A 22,552-nucleotide genomic window follows, 5' to 3' on the forward strand; every position below is an offset into this window, starting at 1 on the left:
GCTTTCGCAAAGACAATTTGTCACACAAGAACCTTGTATCTCCAAAGTGGTGCAATTACAGGAAAAGGAAAGAGCATCTTATCTTTCAATTAAAAAATATTTTATTTCAAGTCATTTTGCAGCCTTTCTATTGGTGAATTTATCATGAACTTTGGACACAATGTAACGACTGAAATATAAATTTACATTATGTGAAAAACATTTTGGCATAGGGGAAGGGTGTGGTGTTACTTAATGCTCTACACCAACAACTCCCTTGGTTCCTTCTCTATTCAACATCATCATCGTTCAAACTTTCATATTACATTATGGGCAAATCATACAGCTGGAGAATGGAGAAGTGATTGAATTAAATCAGCATGAGCGGGAAACTCTTGATTGTGCCCCTGGTTTAATGTAAATTAATTCAAATATCATGTCATTATCAAATGAATATAATATGTAGTTTGAAAATCAAATAGAAACGTCATTAATTCTAGAGCTGTGCATTGGCAACAACCTAGTGACATGATGCATCAAAAAGTTGACTTTTTGTCCAATCAGAAATGTGGGACCTGAAGACAGGATCACTGCTATCTAACCTAAAATTCAATGCAGTGTTTTTGAGATTGTTTTAGTAATGCAAAACAACATATCACAATGCTTCAATACATTGATGTTTTCTTACACCCCTATTTTTCAGAATTACCTCCTCTTACACCAGCCTCTAAGAGGGCATCTAAGCTGATTACTTTTTCTGAGGGAATGTTTCTGCTCTAGCTCCATCATCCCTCCCTGCCAGTGCTCTCTCCCTGATCTATTCTTATCCTGCTACTTCTGCATGGTTCATTTATCCCTGTCTCCCCCTACAGAGATCTATTTTTTATGATCCAAGATCAATTCCCCTACTCAAAATCTTTACCCTAGCTATTATCATGTAAGCCACAGAACTGATCTGAAATCAGCATGTGAGTAATATCTATCCACACAAAACAAGCATCATGCCTCCTCCCGCCCAGGGGACTGCATATCTTGTCTCAAAACAGAGACTAATGCTTGAAGATTAAAAATAATTCTCTCTAAGTGAGTTTTGGAGTTTTGCGTTTTTGTGTTTGAGGTTATTTCAGTCTGCAGTGTACAGAAAATCAATGCTGATTGGTTTGATTAACCAGGTCTTTGGTGATTCTGTTATGAGTGGATCAGATACTACAGTAGTGCTGCTGGAGTTTTTAAACACTGTGTCCACTATTAGACACTCCACCTTGTAGATGTAAAGTCAGAAACAGAAGCTCTGTGCTGCACAGATAGGTTGATCATCCTCTATACTTTTATCAGTGGTCACAGGATGCTGCCCACGGGACGCTATTGATGGATTATTCTCAGTCAAGCAGTGACACTGAGGTGTTTAAAAACTCCAACAGCACTGCTGCAGTGACCCACCACCCAAGTTGTAGCTGCTCTGTGGTGTTTCTCTTGGGTCTTGTCCATTGGAAAAAAAAAAGTGTAAAAGGAGGATAATAATAATAGCAACGCTGAGACACAAAATGATTACACTGTGTATTTATATTTATACAGTCTGTTTATTTATTTATTTATTTATTTATGTGCTTCTAAATGCTCTGTGCAGCTAAAAAAATAATATTGGTTCTAGAAACAAGAAGTTTTGGTCATAATGTTATGCTTGACCAGTGTATGTACAATATAACAATAAAACTATTAGATAGAAATGTAGCTATACTGTAGATTGAGTGGAGTCCCACATGGTTCTATTCTAGGACATTTTGAAGTGATGAAAATTGCAGTGCATTAGACTAATGAAGTGTGGGCTTACATACAGAATTTAAAGGGTTTTAAGGGGTTAGTCATGGAAATGGAACACTCCCTTCACACTTCTAGCCCACAGGAAGAAACCGAATAAAAGCAAAAGCAGAATAAAACACATTTTTGAGCCACTCCGTTTACTTGTTCACTAAGGGTATTCCCCTAAAGGTTCTTTCTCTAGACAACAATGGTTCTTATGTGGACTTTAGCCGCACTGACCTCTCCCAGCACTCTAGCTGGCCATATTTACAATTACAAAAGCATCATGCTCACTCTTTCCCATAGTTTTTTCTTCATTGTTTGCTGTGTTGAGAGTTTTTCCCGGTTTGACCTCACTAGAACAGGAGCCTTTCCCAGTGCAGAACACTCCAGAAGCCTATAGCACAGGAACATAATGTAGGGGTGGGGGAGTGGGTGGGGGTACACTGCTAAAAATATCCCTCCCTTTCCACACGCCCATGCGTTAACCCCCGTTTGATGAAACGTCCATTCAATATTGTCCGTTTACAGTAGGCCATCACAATCGGCCATTTGTGGAGCTGTACAGCGCAGCATTTCTGAAAGGTCAGTTCACGGTGCGGCAGCATATTATATCCATTTCCTGCCCCCTTTACTGAGCCGTGTTCAAGTGCCATGGTAATGTTTTGTAACCTTGTTCTGTAACTCACACTGGGTGTTCAAACTTTTCAATAGGGCATTTAGGATGTGCTCATGTGTTAAGACAAGTTAAATATATATTAGAATTAGTTACTTAATATTGGAAAAACAAGATGGTGGGAGTTGGGCCTGGTAATCACTTTTGATTTTTCAGATAACTTCAATGCTGATTTACAAATAAGGGATGGACAATATATTGTATTGTATCAAATATTTTGTATCCATAAGTGGCTTCAATTATGGATTTTTTTATTGAAACATAAAATTAGACTTATTAAAGTTACTGCTTCATTACTCCACATGATGGCGCTATAATCAAATAAATAGGCTATACCTGCGGTAAAGAATATTGGCTGTGAAATTCTGTTAAACTGACAGCAATGAATCTTTAAGCACCTCACAATTAATACAGGTATGGGAATTTATTCTCAAGCTGTCCTCTTATGTAATACTTCACAACCAGTTTACATACTACTATCCCATGACTTTTGGCATGTCTCTGTTAAAGCAGTCTACAGAGTCTAGACTAGAATTTCTCAGAATTTCTCCACCAGTCCACCAGAACCTCTGCATTTGATTGTTAATTCATTTTCTTCATTAGAGACAATGAAGAAACGTCCCATATTGACCAAAGTACATCAGTTATTGATTTGTTGTCTCTGGCTATCGAATTTACGCCTCACGCTGACTAATTAATCCCACAGATAATAGAGATAATAGACCACAGCGAGTCAGTTCAGTGACAGTGCGTCAGTGCATCAGCTGCTATGATCTCAGCCTGGAGAGATAAGCGCTCTGTTCTCCAGAGCCGGAGTTAATGACACCAACCCTCGAGTCACACTTCTCCCTGTCTGAGTATCATAACTCAGTAATCTGGCGTGAGGTGAGTGTTAGTTAGCCTTTGGTCTGAGAAAGGTTGGAGGCGTTAGTGAGGAGGTGTGGTTTAAAGAGTAGGAGTGGGAGGGTTATATCCCAAGACAATTATACTTAATACTTAACGTCATTTGTGTTACTGAAGAGGATAAAATACCCCTAAATAAGCAAATACCAGGAATTATGGATTTATTTGTGTCAGTTTCACAAAATGTAACGTCCAATATTCATCAAAGCAGATTTACACTATTGATTCGATTATAGCGCCACCATGTGGAGTATTGAGGCAGTAACTTTAAGACTAATTGAGGTGCGTGCCTTAGTATGTTTGGAGCATCTATGTTTAAATTTTAAATGTTGATATTTAACACTAGGTATCGATAATGTATCACAAACAAAAATTTTTAAATATATTGTGATATTGATATTGTGTCCCACCCCTATGAAAGAGTTCCTTATGCATTTAAATGTGCTTGTGTTTAAAGCTACTCAAAGTACCAGTATTCTAATAGTGCAATAGGGGTGGGCAATATTATATTGTATACAATATATCGTGACACAGAAATATCATAATATTAAAAACCCATATCGTGATAATAGGGCTGTTCTGTCTTAAAATTGCTCTGTTATTTACTGTGAAGCTTTAGGTGTATTTATTGTATAATTGTTTTAGTTTGCAGTTTATATTTATTTTGCCACGTTGTGATTATACTGTTATACTGTTATACTATATTCCTGAAATGAATGAATTATTTTAGTTTTCCTATATCGCCAAGTATATCGTTATCGCAAAAATACCCTGAAATATTGTGATATTATTTTAAAGCCATATCGCCCACCCCTATAGTGCAATCACATTTTAACTTTCAATCTGAGAATGAAATCAATGAAATCTGAGAAATTATAACAACAACAAAGAATTAGAACAGGATTGAGCTTAGTTCATTAAACTGTGTCTGCATGACCCCAGATCATGATACACTGGATTGGACTCAGCATTCTTAGGCTGTATGGAAAAAAAAGTTCAAAAATCTGCAAAATATAGGGTCAATTCACTATACAAATTCTAAATAATCACAGTATGCTTGAGCCCTTTAATCCACAAGCTTAGCAACAGCTAACTGTTCTGCTTCCCTGAGTCACATTTCTTATTTTTGTCTGACCCTGAGGTCATTTGAGTTTATAGGTCAAACTGGGAGAGTTCAGAGTCATCAGTGTTGGGTCTGACTTGACTCACAGTCGGGCACAACGCATAATTCCTCTGGGACATCTGTCTAGAACAGTTTCTTCAGTCTTTGGCTGGTAGCCCTGAAATGTTCCAGACCAGATATTACTACATTGCTGTCTGTTTAAATGTTGGAGGTGTAATCACACCCATCATAATCATCTTTTTCTGTTATGTTACAGTGTGAATATGATTACATTCCTGGGCAAACTTTTGCTGTGTGTGGAGGAGCATTATCCTGCTCTCTCACTTAGGGATACACTACCCTAAATGTAGTCTCTGAGGTCCCTTTTGAAAGTCAGGGTTGTCTGGGATCAGAAGAGTTAAAAGGACCAGCTGGGGCAGGACTGATAGAGCAGTCTGTTCCTGCTCTCTTTATAATTGAATTGCACTGCAAGTGCATGTGTGTGTGTGTGTGTGAATAAATGACAAGGATGGTCTGGTCACCCCCCTCACTTGTTCTCTTGCTTATTGTATGCCAACCATGATGTCAGAGATGGAGAGAGAGAGAGATGAGTGGAGGGAGAGAAACAAAGAGCAGCTGGAGGGTGGGAGAGCCCTGACAGAACAGCTCATGAGGGAAATGAAGAATTCTGCACATCCTGGACATTTCCTGTTCACAGACACACACACACACACACATACACACACTCACACACATACACACACTCACACACATACACAGTAGCTTGTGCTGAAGATGTCTGCTGTACAGCCCAACTGTCCCCCTCCTACTCTATGATGGCCCTTGTGTTCAGTGTGACAGGAGCAGCAGAACACACACTCTATGTCTGTCATGTTCAACCATTTAATTGTATTTTTCCTCTCTGTGTCTGTCTTAGTCTGTGTTAGTCTGTCTCTGTCAGTTTCTGCACTTTCCTGTGTCTTGGTCTGTCTTTCTCTCTCCCTTTCTCTCTCTCTCTCTCTCTCTCTCTCTCTCTCTCTCTCTCTATCTCTATCTCTCTTTTTTATCTCTTCCTTTCATTTATGTCTCATGCTTGTGTGCATCTAGGTTTGTCTGTCTAGCTCCCTTTCTTACTCTCTCTCTCTGAATCTGTCTCTGTCTGTCTCTCTCTTTCTCTCGGCCTCTCTCTCTCTTTCCTGTCTCTCTTTGACTGCCTCTGTCTTTGTTACTATGTATCTCTTGTGTCTTACACTCAGTCTGTCATTGTGTTTCTTTGTCTTTCTGTCTGTCTTTCTGTCTTTCTCTGTGTCATATCTCTTGCTTGTGTGCATCTTAGTTTGTCTATATCCCTTTCTTACTCTCTGTCTCTCTCTCTCTTTGAGAGTTATCTCTCTTTGTCTGTCTGTGTTTCTGTCACTCTTTGTCTCACTTGGCCTTTCTCTCAGTCACACTCTTGATTCTTCTGTTTCTCTCTCTGTCTCTCTCATACTTTGTCAGTCATTCTGTCTGTGTCTCACACTCTCTCTGTTACTATGTTTCTCTGTCTTTCTATGTCTCTTTCTGTTACTCTCTCGATCTTTCATTCATTTGTTAATTTATCTGTCTGTCTCTGTTGGTCTCTCTCTCTCCTTAGGTCTCTGTCAGGCACAGACAGAGTGTTTAATGCCAGATTTTTTACACACATGCATGCACAACCTCAGCGTAGCTATTTTCTGCAAGACAGCTGCTTCAGCACTCACCACTGTGTATGTGTGTGTGTGTCCAGTAGAGACACATGTCAGCATCCTGTGCATATAACCCTTTTGAGTGTATGTGTATGCGTCAGTCTGTCTGTGTATCTGTCTTGCTGTTTTGTGCTTGCTTGCATGTGTGTGTGCGTGCGCACATGTGGAGTATGTTTATATAAACCCACTAGAGTTCAGTGTGTCCTGCTGATTTCAAGACAGTCAACAGTAGGGATTTATTATTAAAGAACACACTGGTTTTGATTCTACAAGAGTGTGTAGGTGTGTGTGTTTGCACACCTGTTTCAGCTATTGGGGTGGCTTAAATAAACCTAAATGCGTTCATTATAGATAATGTCAACAAACATGTGGACATAATGTGTTAAAGAAATGAGGGAAGGGGGTAAATATTTACAGTGGTGTAATATCAGACATGTTGGATATATTAGATATCCTGGCATTGTTTTAATGCCTAATGTTGAGCAAATGACTGAAGCAACACCCTCGCACATTTGTATGACCTAATATGTTACTCTGTTCAGTAATAGTCTAAAAAGACCTAGCTCCCACACACACACTCATAAAAACACTCATACACTTACTCCGACACACACACTCATGCTGACTCACTCTCTGCATCAACCTGATTTTGGTTGATGCTGCATCAGCATCAGTCTAAATCGTTGTTCTATTGATATCCAGTAGAGGGCATTCATGTATCACCATAAAACATTATATAGTCTGTGTCGAGACCAAATCCAAACTTTAATAGTGTGCCCTGAATGCCCAACTTCAACATATGAGTATGGTCATTATTAGTTGTATTATTGCTCTTATCCTTTTTTCTGTTAGTATTTTTGTCCATATTTTATCTGTATTTTTCCATATTTGTTCCATGTATTTTGAATTATTAAAAGTCAGGTTGTATTTAGTATGTGATCATAAAGTCAAAATATTATCATAATTTTTGAAACAATATAAAAACATCTATATAGTGATAGTAGTGTCACTCTCTTTGAAAGCAAGCAGGTCTGTTTTGTTTGTTTTACTGTTCACTGTAAAGCTTTACTGCTATTTACAAAGTTGTGTCTTTTATCTGTTATCTACATATTCTGTTATCCTTATTTTGCCCTGTTCTTCAATGAACAGGACCCCACATAGCTAACACAGAGAATTTTTAAACAGTTTTAAACAGCAGCACTGCTGTGACTGATGCACTCGTTACACACCATCCAAATACTACTGTAGCTTCTCAATGGTGGTCTTGTGAGGTCCTAAGCATTAAAGAACAGGGTCAAACTGTGTATAATGTAGTGCTGATAGCCCACACGTGTTCAGCACTTTATACAACACTGTCAGGCTGGATATTGGAGCTGTTTCTGTGGTTTTATTAGGACCAAAAAAATACTGAGAGAGCTAATAGTAATAGAGTGCTCATAAACATTTAAGGTCATGTTCTTTTCATTAGATTGAATACGCATACACTCTACATTGGGGGGTGATGGGAGGGGGTTGCCATAGCTACAACAGGGAGGAAAACCATTTGTAGAAGAGCCGGCAGCCGTTGCTATAGCAACTGTGCCAGTCTTGAGAGATGTCGGGTGGGTTACCAACCACGTCAAACATGTTACACCCTTCTGGTTGGCAACCTCAGAAGGATGAGTGATGTTTAGCACACAGAGGTTCTTCAGAGTGTATCTGAAAGCTGTCTGGTCTTTTAGTATTGGTGTCAGGTCAGGTTAATTTTAGGTTAAGGCCAAAATGTGCTGAAATTTGACTTAGAAAGTAAAGAAAAAACATAGAAAAGAAAAACATAGTGCTCTCTACACTGGGGAATGGGCGATATGACCCTGAAATAATATTACAATATTTCATGGTATTTTTCGCAATAATGATACTGTTGTCGATATGACCAAACACTGAATTAAAAAATATATATTTCAAAAATACACTACTGCAACAAAATTAAAATTACATGTTGTTATTACATACAATATGATATGGCACACCCCTAACTGAGATATTAAAAAAATACAAATATTTTCTTAGATTTATACACAAAAGTCAATGATCCAGAATGTCATGTTACTAATAACGCACTCCATATATCTCCATATATTCAGGATTAAAGTAAAATAAATGATACTAGATAAATATAATCTGTCTCTAGTAGAAATATAATGGGAAATAAGAACAGTGTGAATTTTTCTTTTGCTAAAAACAGCAAAAAAGTAGTACCCTCATGTGATAATTAGGGGTGGGTGATATGGCACAATATTTCAGGGCATAAATTAGTAATTAGTCACGTTGTAGAAAAATATTGGTGAAATTGTTGTGTACAATATGATATATGGCACACCCCTACTCGCCACACAATCCTGCAATGCACAGTAATAGATAGTGGGCCAATTGGGTGCCCTATTGCACTATTGTAATACCCATGGTTCATCATGTTATCTGGTTATGCATTGATCAAGCATGACATTATGAGCATCTCCTTGTATCAGTGCCACTGATCTTATATAGGACATTGTATTTTTATAAATACAGACCGTAGTTTTGTATCTGTGTTTCTGCATACTTTTATTACTATCCTCCTTTCACCCTGTTCTTCAATTGTCTGCGCCCCCCCCCCCCCACAGAGCAGCTACTCTATTATTTGGATGGTGGGTCATTCTCAGCACTGCAGCGACACTGATTGACATTGTGGTGGTTTTGTGTTAGTGTGTAATATGCTGGTTTGAGTGGATTAGACCCAAAACTAGAGACTGTTGACATGATTATCATAACAGATTGATGATGCACAGAAAATGTGAGGGAACATTTTGAGGATGCTGTGTTTATATATGGTGTCTGTGATGATGTCAGTAGATGTGAAAAATGAAGAGTTTATCACGAGTGAGAGCTGTAAGATGTTTATGTTCATCTGTCTGTGTTTGTGTTCCAGATGGAGCAGGTATCAGATGATGAGCTGGACCATGCTGCTGAAGAAGACAGCGATAAGGAGGATCAAGACCTGGATAAGATGTTCGGGGCCTGGCTGGGAGAGCTGGACAAACTCACTCAGGTGACACACACAATGGTATCATGTCAATCATCCACTTTTTTTTCATACATTTTTGTCATTTTCATTGTCCTAGAAGCTGGTATAGAGGTGTTCTAGGTATCTGAAGCAGAGAAATGATTGTATGACGTGGTTTTGAATAGTATTTTATCATGTTCTCATTATCTCTAATATGTTTTTCACTCTTTTTGTAGAGTTTGGATGATGGGCGTCCAGGAAAAGTACAGAAAGCTCCTCTCAGGGAAGAGACCAACCTGGCCAACTTTTCCTATCGCTTCTCCATGTATAACATCAATGGTCAGTGTCTCATGCACATACACAACCATTTTACATTAATACGTAGAACACATCAAATTAATGTCCATGTATTTGTTGTTGTAATAAATGCATTTAGCTACTTTAACTTGCAGCCATTGCCGACACAGATGTTCAAATGTCAACACACACAATTTGTCTATACTTGTAGAGGATTAGGAGTATTGCCAATAGAATAGAACTGTCTGGAGCTATAACTGTTAGCATCCCCCCCTAATAGATTTATGAAATAAGGGTTCCAAATGCTCCATAATCAAGCAGAAAGTCCTCTGTGGACATTAGAGACAGTCCAACAAAAGCAGAATAAACCTTTTAGTACCCTTGATATGTGCCGTGTTGCTATTGTTATTACACATTGATATTACACTTCTACTACAATGTTTTAACGTTTGCAATATATGTCATTTAATCTGCTGGCATTGTTTTAAAATCATTAAAAAGATTAATATTAGTAACATGATAAAAACACACTGTGAACCTTGCCCTCTGTTCTCTCTTTCATCTCTGCAGAAGCCATAAATCAGGGTGAAACAGTAGACCTGGATGCCCTGATGGCTGACCTCTGCTCAATTGAGCAGGAGCTCAGCACAATCGGAAAACCTGCCCATGGGCGGCCAGTGGACCCCAAAAATCGTCAACGGCCCCTACCAGGGCGTTCAGCCAGCGCCCGGCAGGCAGGGGGCAGCAGTGGAGGTGGGAGCAGTGGAGGCAGTGCCTGCAGCAGCACCCGTGCTTCACCTGCTAACACTATCCGTGGAGCCAGTGGGCAGGTATGGCCACACTATATAAATAGTTTAGTGTGTATTGCAGTCTGTCAGAATGACTGTATGGGTCATATACACATTATAGGGCTGTATCGCCCCCTACACTTCATGTAGTGTATTGCAGTCTGTCAGAATGACTGTATGGAGCATATACACTTTAAATAACGTTATGTAAATAACAATGTATCGTGTAGCCCCACAGCCAGTCCCGCCCCATGGCCTCCAACTTCTCGCTAGACGACATCACAGCCCAGTTGGAAAAGGCATCCCGCAGCATGGATGAAGCGGCCCGGCAAACATCTGAGTCTTCCTCGCCATCCTCATCGTCATCATACTCGTCTGCCACACTGCGTAACACCACTACCAACTCGCACCAACACCGGCGCACAGGTTCAGTGGGAGCGGTCAGCGATCAGGAGGCGCGCTCGTCTCGCTCCAGCGTTAACTCCGCCTCCGCCTCCAGCATGGACTCGCTGGACATGAGGGGGCAGGAGGGGGAGGGGCCTGCCACAGGGACGGCCACAACACAGCAGAACCAGAGCCAGACCAGCACTGAGGTAACAAACACACACAGTCACATACACACACAGTCACATACACACACTTTCACACACCTGGTTCAAAACTTACGTGCTGTGTTTATTCACATGATTGAATATCAATTTTCATGTTTTATTTCATGTCTTTATTTTTGGTTATTATTATTTACTACTTCTATTTGATGTCATAGCCACAAATTAAAGAAAACATAAATTACATTTAGTTCAAATTTACTATAAGAACAAAATACAAGGTCTTTTCGTTTCAACATTTTAAGCCTATTTAAGTCATAGGGTCATAAATAGGGCTGTGCAATATGGTCAAAAATAATATCACAATATTTCAGGGTTGTTTTTTGCGATAACGATATTGTTAAAGATACAAAATTATTAAACTCAATTAACTGTTAAGACCCTGCTAAAAAGTTAACTACAATACAATGTAGTTAATATATGATTTTTCTTTTTTATACTTAATTTTACTTAATTATTTTAGTTTTTTGGACAAGTGCTGCTTTTTGTAGTAGATATCACATACCTTGTATTAATAACTAGCCTAGCCTAACTAAACAGTTTAATGTAAACAAGGAAATCCAGCAAGCATACATACTGCCTAGAACATACAACTACAGTGTGGTAGTGTAGTAAGTAAGAAAAGTAAGGCAGGCATGTGTGAGAGACATACGTACACCCACCACCAACCATTCCCGCGTCATTTACTAGAGAGATTAAAACTTTACCAGTCAGTAAGTCATGTATTTTAGGACACACACATTCATTTTGGTAAGGAAAACAGGGCAAGTGGGAGTCATTCTTAAAAACAGGACAGATTAGTCACAGTTTTGTCTATAAAAGCTTCAGCATTAGTCTCAGTGTTGGTGATTCACGGCTGTTAGAGTGTATTTATCTAAAGAGCAGTGTGACTCCATATGGAAAGGAGTGTGCTGTGGTTTTCTGGAATGTGCTGATTGTTTTATTGGGTTTAGCCCAGAGCCATTAAACAGATTCACAGCCTGGATGAACTCATCACACACACATAAGGTGCACACACTCATAAGCATGTGTGTACACAGTTGCAACTTTCTATAAATGTACAGTAAATGTAATGCCTGTTCAGCAACTGTGTGGATTAGTTTAGTTCCATAGCAGCTCATCTAACTGATGATAAAAAAAAACACACACAAATTTTCACGAAGAGCATTTATACACCAGCACTATTTGGTCCACTCTTGTTTGTTTGGACCCTTAGTGTGGTTTGATTGAGCAGGTGTGAAAACAGTAATCGGACTCAGGTGCAGATCAAAACAAACTAAACTCTGGAACTGTTCGCTTGTGGTGAGAACGTGATCTGGTCCCGATCCGACCAGGCTATCAAAAATGCTCCTTTTACTTAAGCTAAACTGCTGATAAGGTGCAGTTTAATCTGATATATTAGCCAAATAATGCTAATTACCACCTCTATAAACAAAGGCTGTCCTTGCTGCTACATGCTGTTTGCAGACACGATATGTTCAGCATTCACTGCTTGTAGCCGCAACACTTTGTTTACTACATGTAAATCTGTACTGCACGTCCCACTCAAAACAAGGTGTTTAAAAGTGCAGTAGCAAATTTTCAGCATCCTGTGTTAAAGCAGCTTTACACTGCACAGATATACACGCTGGAACACAGAATCTTTTTGCTATATTTCCTTTTTTGTTCCTGCACTAGACAGCTTTAACCAATCAGAGGAGACAATGAGCTTACATGGTTTATTGGTGCACATTTTGGTGCATTTAGGTTTTATGTCTGTGTGAAACCAAACCAAACAGAGGGAGAAACGCTCAGAGTAAACAAACTGATTCAGACCATAAAAACTAACTACAGGTGTTAAAAACACTCTTAGAAAAATCATCAAAATAAGAGTACCTACAGATGTTTTTTTTTATTATTATTAATTTAACATTATAAAAAAAAACTAGTAAAAAATGTATTCTATGCCTTAAATAGATTTCCAAATGTTATTATAAATGTCAAAATCTATTACAAATAGAAAGAGAAAGTTGTTACATACTTTATGCTTTTTGTGACTTGTTTATATTTATATACTGTGCAGTTGTACATTACTTGTATGCCACATTTATTTAATTATTTTTCTATTGAACTTGTGTTTGTTTCTTTATTTATTTATATATTTTGTTTGTTAATTTATTTATTTGAATTAGTCATTTGCAGTGTGTACAGCCAATAATCACCAATTACGTTGTAGAATGGGCAGAAATGTCAATCATCTCAGAAAATCAACAAGACATAAATTATATAACTATTATAATACAGTACCCTATACAATATAACCCAACCATAATTACATTGGAGTGGTCTATAATTGAACATTGTGTATGCATGCTCTGTGTGTGTGTGCGCGTGTGTGTCCACCAGCCATTTATGCATGGGCTGTGAAATTCTTAATTAACCGAGATGCCCCGCTGAATGTAATTGTAATTAACATTGAGGTTAATACTGATTAATTATCATTATCATGGTAATTATGATCACAGGGTTGTGTGACTGCATGCTTTGTAATATTTGAGTGGACGTTTACATTGACAGCATGATCTGAATGTAAATTATCTCACTGGTTGGGCAGTCGTAGCATGTTGGACATGTTCCACATGGACTGGTTTCCAGTATGTCACATGGAATGCATGTTACCAAAGCTTGGTTTACTGTATATTAATGCACATTAATATGCACTAATGAAATATGCTTTAAATTGATTCTAAAGCAACAGTTTTAAACAGAGAAGCAGAAGATTATGACTTCGTAGTAGTACTATTGCCATAGGAGTTGTAGTTATAGTAATATAACAGGACAAAGAACAGTTCTGAACTAAAAAAAAGGACCATTCAGACTGTTATCAGCAACAAGATAAAAACATATATAAAAATAAAAAAATAAAAGTCAAAGTAAATGCAAAAAACACTATTTTACATCATACCACCATGAATGAGTTGTTACGTAATTTGATTGTGCATAAATCTTGAAAATTCCTCGTATGTTAGTGTATACAGGTGGGTTGACAGTAAGGTAGTAGGAATGTAAACAGGATTAAGAGCCACTAGACAGAGGTTTGGGAACACTAATAACAGAGACAGTGAAGCTACTTGAAGGAATTGAACTGAAGTAAATATAGTAAATATATGAGGTTAACATATGGTAGCTCAGTACAAACAAGACACTAACCTTTGACTCTCTTTTACATGGTACCATGGTGTCCCATGGCCCCGCCTCACTAAGCCTGCCTGCCTGCCTGCCTGCATGATTAATGTGTGTGTTCACCTGTCTGTCTGTGATGTCACCACTGTGCCCCTCCCCCTTTCCCAGCATGCCTCACTGAGAAAAGCAAATGGTAACACTGCCAGACGGCACCTAGACTTCACCTCACAGGAGGGGGAAGTGGATCAGTTCACTGTAAGTGTGTGTGTGTGTGAGTGTATGTGTTTGTTAGTGAACATGTTGAAGATGGACATGTTTTCTTATAATTTTATTATGTATGTTTTATTGTCATAATCTTTCTTTTTATTTCTTAATGATTAAAATCCTTATCAACCTTTCCACCGTTCAATTAATACAACACAATCAACACGCGCCTCGCTTTCACACTGTTTTTACATTAAACAAATCACCTGCACATTTTCCAGATTGATGAGCTCATTGAAATCAATAATCATTTTTGCACTTATAACTGTATAATATCTTATTTGTCTCTTCTTTGCTCTTGTAAAGCACTCGTACCTGGACAGGGAAACCTCCCAGATTTTAAAAAGCATTGCAGGAAAGCCCTCTCACCTGCTGACTAAGGTGATGCACGCCTTCTACTTTTGCATGAAGCATCTCCCTTTTTTTTCTGGTCTCCAATGCATGCGGTTGGTCCTTACTATGCCTAACTCCACTCCTCCTGCTTGTACTGTATATGTAGATGATCTCCTGTTCTACACTTAGGCCTGTCTTCTGATTTGCTTAACACTCTTCTTTCTAGCTTTTCTCTTGCTTGAAACTCCTCCCTCTTCTTTACTGTTTAGATTTTTTTTACAGGTGTATCCAGACGGTGGTGGTGGAAGTTTCTCATTAATATTTGTTTTTTATTTCTATTATTTACCCCATAGAAGATTAATATTAAAGACTCCAACAATATAATTGAACACATATGCAGTTAGATAATAGAGAAAAGTGTTCACATTCACAATCAACCTTTATTTTTTTTACTCTGTAATACATTTAGGATAACCCTTTTTCAATGCAGCCAGGCAATTACATCCCAGCATTTACAAGGGACTGAAAAAAAGGAACTTCCTAAAGAAACAATCAAAATGAAATGGTAAAAGCATTAGAAAAAACAGGCAAACAATAAAGGAATAAAAGGTAAATAGTAAAAAAAACTAAAACAGATACATGCAGTCTGAAGGTGATTTAAAAGGTGGTTTAAAATTATTTCAAATTATGACAAACCTTATAAACACCCAAAATAAAAACCCAACACAGGTGTTTTGGGACCAGAACGAGTGCAGAGTGAAGGTAAAGCAGTTCACTCTAGAAGCTCAGCACCTCTAGAACTCCTTTAAGACAGCTGGAGAACCTTTCCAGGTTTTATCTCTTGAGGCTGACTGAGAGAAAAATGCCAAGAGTGGGCAAAGTTGGTATCAAAGCAAAAGGCACTACTTTGAAGAATCTAAAGTATAAAACATATGTGCCTTTTTTGGGTTCACTTCATAACTCCATATGTGTTCCTTTCTAGTTTTGATATCTTCAGTATTAATCTACAATGTAGAAAATAATAAAAATAAAGAAAAAACATCGTATTCAAATTTTACTGGTACTTTATATCACAAACTCATACAGGTTAAGAAATATTTGCATTATAACAGAAATTGAGTTCAACAACAAATTTGCTTTGTAAAGAATACTAAACTAATGCTGTTAAATAGTTAAATAGTTAATTATGCTAATGGATTAAGACATGTATAGATTGATTATATCAGTGCCATCATTCTTAGAGGTATGAATGTACTGGGACTCATTTCGTGTTAAAATAATGGAGTGCATTAAACACCAACAGGAGAACATGATCAAATGATTAATTATTAGCTCAAGATTTGTGTGAGATTTCAGATAAACCAATATGAAAAATATATCATATCTTATGTCTTATGTCCTGGGCACTTTGTACAGTGAGGCTCAACTCTCACTAATGGCTGCTTATTCAAACTGTGGGTTTGAATTTACATTGCTTTGTGTATTCTCAGTATGTGTTTAGGTGGTTTATATTTTACTTTGTGCAGTTCAGACATTGGCCTTACTTGGCATCAGTGTTTGTGTATTTACAGAACCATCGATATGCTACAAACACTTCTGCATACATTATTATTACCCTTTGTTTGGATGTGGTGCAAGATGATTGGCTTAGATGGCAGGGTTTCTCACAATGGACTTAAGTAATCCTCTTACCAGTGTGAATTATTACTCTCTCATTTCTTTCTCACACATACATTCACATGCAAGCATTAAAGAATCTTTCATTGTTTGTAGTATTTTGTTGGTTGTTGTACTGCTGGTGGTATTCTTTTTCTGGCAATAAGATCTCTTAATCTTAGTTTAAACAGTTAAATCTAATCCAGAGCCTTGAAAAATGTAACAGAACTAAAACAGCTGAAAAACGGGCCAATTTGAAAACCTCAGAACTGTTACATCACAGTCTTGACTGCGTATGATCTTTATTAATTGAAGATTTGCACCTAGTGGTCAAACAAAAACTGACAGCTTTTGCAATTTGCAGTAAAATTTGAGTAAAATTAAGCTTTTCATTTATTTATTAAAAGATTAAATCAAAGTTCATTAAAAAGTACTGTCCAATCATTTTAAACAAAGAAATGTGTGTAGGAAAAATCAGTAAAATATAAAGGAAGGAAAAGAGAACAGAATGTGAAATTGTATATGGAAATATATTAAAATACAGAGCATTTCAGTAACTTTTACTTTTTCACATTTTAGATAAAAAAAACATTTCCCCATTATTCTGCACCTCATAATACACTGAAAACAGAATTTTCTATATATTTTTGTATATTTATTAGAACGGAAAAATATATGTAATAACCTTTTTTGTATGTAAAATTATTGCTATTGATAAATTGTAGATGTTCTCTTGCAAACTGATTGAGGTTTCAAATGAAGGAATGCAACTGAGCCCCCTACACCCTCCCCCAAACCTCATACTTTCAATTATAAGTTCTTTATTTTTACACACATGGTTGATTTAATCAAAGTATGCTTAGAATGCTTATAATTCAGATATATTTTATTACACATTTTTTTTGCTACACATTTTTATAGTAATATTATTAATATGTAATAGTATAATAGTGGCACAAGCTTCCGACTGATCAGAGTTCTTGGTTAAATTGTGCATGATGATTACCATTAATATGCATAGAATATGTAATTACACTGTAGTTCCCTTGAGTTCCCTTGATACCATTCTCAAATAAGCACTCATTAATGCTCCTGCAAAGGATTGTGGGTTAACAAGGAACTCCTGAATGGCGAATTCTTATATAAGGAAAGATTATTCAACCTTGAGGCATCTGAGTAGTTTTTAATGAGCCATACAGTTGATTATAGGAACAGTTGTAGGCAGTCAACAGTACTAACAGTGAATGAATTGTGGTAAACCACATTAGCAGCTGTATTGCCAATAGAATAAGTAAGATTTATATTGTTTTTGTAATTAGCTATGAAAGAGCTTCTTAAATGTGCAGGATCCTGGAGTTGTGTTATATTTGCCTGTTGATAACCATGTACACAGTTGAAGTGGTTGTGCTAAATATTGAAATCCCAGTAGTCGACTGCTGCTTTGTGTGTCAGTGTCTCTGCATTCTGGAGATGATAGTAGTGTATGCATATTTCAGAACACGCTCTCATTGAATATGCGGCCGCTAGAACGGAGGCAAAACGGCGTCCCACGCTTCAGACTCAAAGAGAATTGAATAGGGAGAAATCTGGCCATCTTTAATTATCCAGAGGTCTTTATTCAGACTCCTTCTTACGGCTGTGTTCACATAGCAGGTTAAAGTAGTTTAAATCCAATCGTTGTGGCAGTGTAAACATCAAAGTTTAGTTTATATTTGGGCTACTTAAATATACTTATTTGATTTGCGACAGCACAACTCTGTCTCCGAATTTATGTGACTTGTATGTCAAGGAGACTGGAAAAAGGGTGTGGGGGAAAAAAAGGGAAAATGGACTGAGGAGAAGGAAAAATGGATGAAAGCAGTGAGGGAAGGTTTCCAAACTATATAAGATACTGTGTGTATATATATATATATATATATATATATATATATATATATATATATATATATATATATATATATATATATATATAGCATAAGCTGTGTACCCTACATACTGTGATTGGTCCACTGAACTTTCAAATCAAGCCTTTGAATTTCCACCATTACAGTGTAATTTGCAGAGTAATACAGAATCCTCAGTGCACAAGTATAAATGCTCACAGTTGCGACAGTAGACCTCAGATGCAGAAATTTACAGCTCAGGAAAAAAAGGAAGAGACCACTTCAGTTTCTGAATCTTTTTCTCCGGTTTTGCTGTTTATAGGTATATGTTTGAGTAAAATGAACATTGTTGTTTTATTCTATAAACTACAAACATTTCTTCTAAATTCCAAATAAAAATATTGTCTTTTAGAGCATTTATTTGGAGAAATTGAGAAATGGCTGAAATAACAAAAAAGATGCAGAGCTTTCAGACATCAAACAATTGTTTATAAAGTTCAGAAATTAATATTTAGTGGAATAACCCTGTTTTTCAACCACAGTTTCTATGCATCTTGGCATGTTCTCCTCCACCAGTCTTACACACTGCTTTTGGATACCTTTACGCCACTCCTGGTGCAAAAAATTCAAGCAGTTCAGTTTGTTTTGATGGCTTGTGATCATCCATCTTCCTCTTGATTATATTCCAGAGGTTTTCAATTTGGTAAAATCAAAGAAACTTATCATTTTAAGTGGTCTCTTATTTTTTTCCAGAGCTGTATGTCAGCCTTTTGAGTCAGGATTGATTGAATTGACTAATTTAGAATAATCTCTCAAAAGCGTTTAGTATTAGCAGTTTGTGTTTGGCCCAGTGACACAATTCATTCAACAAAGATGGCCCAGTTTCACAGGAGATTGTGTAAAGCAGTGTTGAATTTGCTTAAATTTTTTACATGTTGTTTTTGAACACCAGGATGAGCTACTGTTCAAGTCCAGACTACAGACTGTAGCTGTAGCAGCAGCATCTTGGCTAGTTCATCAGTTGGTCTGGAGGAAACACATGGTTGAAATGAGTAGAAAAGACAGGGACCAGCTCTCTTTATACTCGTTCTCTGTGAACACACTGCCGCATGCAGACCCACAGACCGTACGCTACATTACCGAACATGAGGAGAGAGAGCGAGAGAGAGAGGAAGAGAGAGGTGGGTAGAGGAAGGGAAGAGACTTCAAAGAGAATCTGATTCTTTATATAGCAGCCTCTGCAAAGCCTGTTAGGAATCCTCTCTCTCTTTCTTTCTCTCCCTCTGCTAAATATCATGAACATGCTCAGTGGAGAAACGCCTGACCCAGAGAGAAAGCAGAGATGATGATACGAGCATCTGTTTCTTTTCTTTTTCCACCTTTTTTCTCCTCTTTTTATCTGGTATTCTCCCTCCCTCTCATCTCTCATTTTTTATGTTATTTATTCTGTCTGCCCTTTGCTCCTTTTTCTCTCTATTTTTGTTTCTTGTATGTTTCACTCTGTCTATTCTATTTCCACTTGTATCTTTTCTCTTGTCTCTGCGGTGCATACGTGTCTCTTTTCCTTTATCTCTCAAATGTCTCTCTCTCTCCTGATGCTGTATCTCTTCTATGTCTCTCTATCACTTTCTCCATTATTTCTCATATGTCTCTTTCTCCTTATATATTTTCTGTCCCTTTTTCCTTTATCTCTCATGTCTCTTTTTCTCCTCATACTGTATTTCCTCTATGTCCCTATATCTCTTTATCCATTATTTCTCATGTCTCTCTCATATATCTCTTCTATGTCTCTATTTGCCCCTTTCTCTTTTATCTGCCATGTCTCTCTTCTCATGCCATAACTCTTCTGTCTCTATCTGTCTCTGTCTCCATTATTTTTCATGTCTTTCTCTTTCCTCATGCTGTATCGCTTTTATGTCTCAATCCCTTTCTCCATTCTTTATTATTTGTCTCTCTCTCTCTCCCCTCATATTTCTTCTGTCTTTGTCTACCCCTTTTTCCTTTATCTTGCATATGTCTCTCTCCTCATGCTTTATCTCTCTGTCTCTCTGTCCCTTTCTCCATTATTTCTCTTATGTCTCTTTCTCTCTTCTCATGCTGTGTCTTTCATATGTCTCTCTCCCTTATGTCTTGTATAGGTGTTTTCTTTCATCTATTGATTGTTTTTTCTTTCTCTTTGGCTCCTTATCTGTTGTATGTCTCTTTCTAACATTTTCATCTTTATCTCTCTTGTGTTTCTATCTTTTTATCACTTGTTTCTAACACTTTCTGATTCATTTTGCCATTTCTATATCTCTCTATATCGCTGTTATGTCTCTCTAACACTCTCTCTTTTCTTTTAACTCTTTCTATAGCTTGCTCTTCTATATATTCCTCTCTTACGCTCTGAATAATAATGTCTGAACAGGGGGAGGGGGGAATGTTTTCAGTGTGTAAATAATATATCTGAGGTTATAGCAGTAAAGTGTAAACCCTGATAGCTCTCCCCACTTCAGTATTCCAGAAACGGAGGGTGTTCCTGTTCTCCACACTCAGATAGATAAAGACCAGAGAAGCTGTCTGGCCTACACCTTACTCTGATTGGCCTCCTAAAAGAAGGTCAGGAAAGCGATTCCCTCTTATTGGCTGGATAGGTGAAGACGAGTGCTGTGATTAGTAGAAAGGGAGTAGAAGGGGTTTTGATTGGTGGAGGAGTGAACAGAGGGAGGGGGCGGGGGTCTTGTATATGAGAGTAGAGGGGGATTAAAGCTTTGGGATGGAGTGCAGTGCCAGAAACATACAGCTGTGTGTGTGTGAGGGAGAGTGAGTGAGAGAGAGCGAGAGACACTGAATCTAAGTGGGGGAAAGGGAAAGACTGGTTGGAAGCGAGAGACATTTGGGGAAAAGAAGAGAGGAACGCTGGAAGAGAAGGGAATGTGGATGTGAGCGACTTGGAAAGAGAACAAGAAAGACGAAAAAGGGGAGAAGAAGAAGAGAGAGAGACTGGAAAAACAACTAAGAGTTGAAGTTGAGCATAAAAGGGAGAGACTACAGCAAAGAACAGAAAGACACGAGAACAAAAAAGGAGAGCCTGGAACTAAGAGAGACAGAAACTGAGGGCGAGAGACGCCTCTCTCTCTCTATCGTTCCCTCCTCCCACTTCTCCAGTGCAGAGGTTGTGGATTAGCATTGTGTTTTTGACGCCTTTCCGTCTGTATCAGTGTCTCCAGTTGTGTCAGGGATCATCTGCTGCATATGGGTCACAACACACACATATACACAGACTTGCACACACCTTCTTTTCGCTAGTTAGTGCAACAGGAGGAGCAAGACTTCTTTTCTTTGTCTTTTTTTTTCTTTTCTCATTTATTTCATCTGGTAGCTCAGGGCTTTCATATCTTTCGTTGTTGGAGTGCACTGGATCCAAAAAGATTGTCTGATTGGAAGCCATGGATCTACTAGCTAGATTGCTTCATCCTGACGCTTGGGTTTGTGAAGCGGCTCATTGCCGTTTTGGGGTTTTTCGACCACATTTGTTAGTCCTATTGGACGTTCTGGAGCTTCTGTAGAGTGTTCTTCATTTATGTACTGGACATACCTGTACTGTATGAATAAGCAGCCATTTGTCTGAGGGTTTGAGTAGGTTCTGAACACTGGTGGGGCTTCTACTAGGCTCAGCGGACAATAAGACACAGATTGGTGTGGTTTTTTGGGGGGTTTGTGTTAGGTTGATAGAAGATGGATATGATGACCGCGTGTTGGAGGGGGCAGGTAAGATAAAAAAAAATAAAAAAAATTGGTTAAAAAATTTCATATTGTACTTATAGTATTCCAAATTATATCTCCTGTTGATGATAGATTGATGGTATCTGCTAGAGCTGCACAGCATTGATAAAATATAATTAAATAGGCATGATTTGTTTATATAATATACAGACTACTACATGTTTATCATATTTTTGCATGCTATGTCATGTGTTTTAAACATTAGCATGAGCATTACACATTAGCATTTTACACATTAGCATTTTACACATTAGCATGGGCGTTTTACACATGAGCATTTTACACATGCTCTTGATGTGGCATGCTTAAATATGGGACTACATTATTTTTACCCAAATTCCTTTCAGAATTCCACAAAATAAGGATTACTCACTCGTTAGATATGTGATTTGTATTTTGTGGATTTCTAATTTATCTGTATTGCAATAATGGTATGCATTTATCTATAAAAAGCTGTGTGTATCTGTCCTTGTGTGTGTATTTATGTGTCTTTGTGTGTCTGTAGGAGGAGCAAGCTGCCAAAGCGAAGGCTGAGAAAATTCGTGTAGCTCTGGAAAAAATTAAAGAAGCGCAAGTCAAGAAGGTGGGTG

General features: G+C 37.7%; 1 protein-coding gene across 8 annotated transcripts in view; it reads left to right on the forward strand.

The window, feature by feature from the left end:
* Positions 1-22,552, forward strand: part of raph1b (Ras association (RalGDS/AF-6) and pleckstrin homology domains 1b) — a 74,891-nt gene that overhangs the window by 39,144 nt on the left and 13,195 nt on the right. For 2 of the 8 annotated variants that reach the window (XM_049470165.1, XM_049470162.1), the window contains exons 3-9: positions 9,132-9,266; positions 9,443-9,545; positions 10,074-10,333; positions 10,522-10,884; positions 14,230-14,316; positions 14,632-14,706; positions 22,468-22,545. In XM_049470165.1, the coding sequence (XP_049326122.1) occupies positions 9,132-9,266; positions 9,443-9,545; positions 10,074-10,333; positions 10,522-10,884; positions 14,230-14,316; positions 14,632-14,706; positions 22,468-22,545 (1,101 nt within the window). The remainder of the gene's footprint in view (positions 1-9,131; positions 9,267-9,442; positions 9,546-10,073; positions 10,334-10,521; positions 10,885-14,229; positions 14,317-14,631; positions 14,707-22,467; positions 22,546-22,552) is intronic. The other 6 variants (XM_049470163.1, XM_049470164.1, XM_022674635.2 and 3 more) reach the window with 6 other exon arrangements.

The sequence above is a fragment of the Astyanax mexicanus genome, chromosome 21 (assembly GCF_023375975.1).
Source record: "Astyanax mexicanus isolate ESR-SI-001 chromosome 21, AstMex3_surface, whole genome shotgun sequence".
In the NCBI taxonomy this organism is placed as follows: Eukaryota; Metazoa; Chordata; class Actinopteri; order Characiformes; family Acestrorhamphidae; genus Astyanax; species Astyanax mexicanus.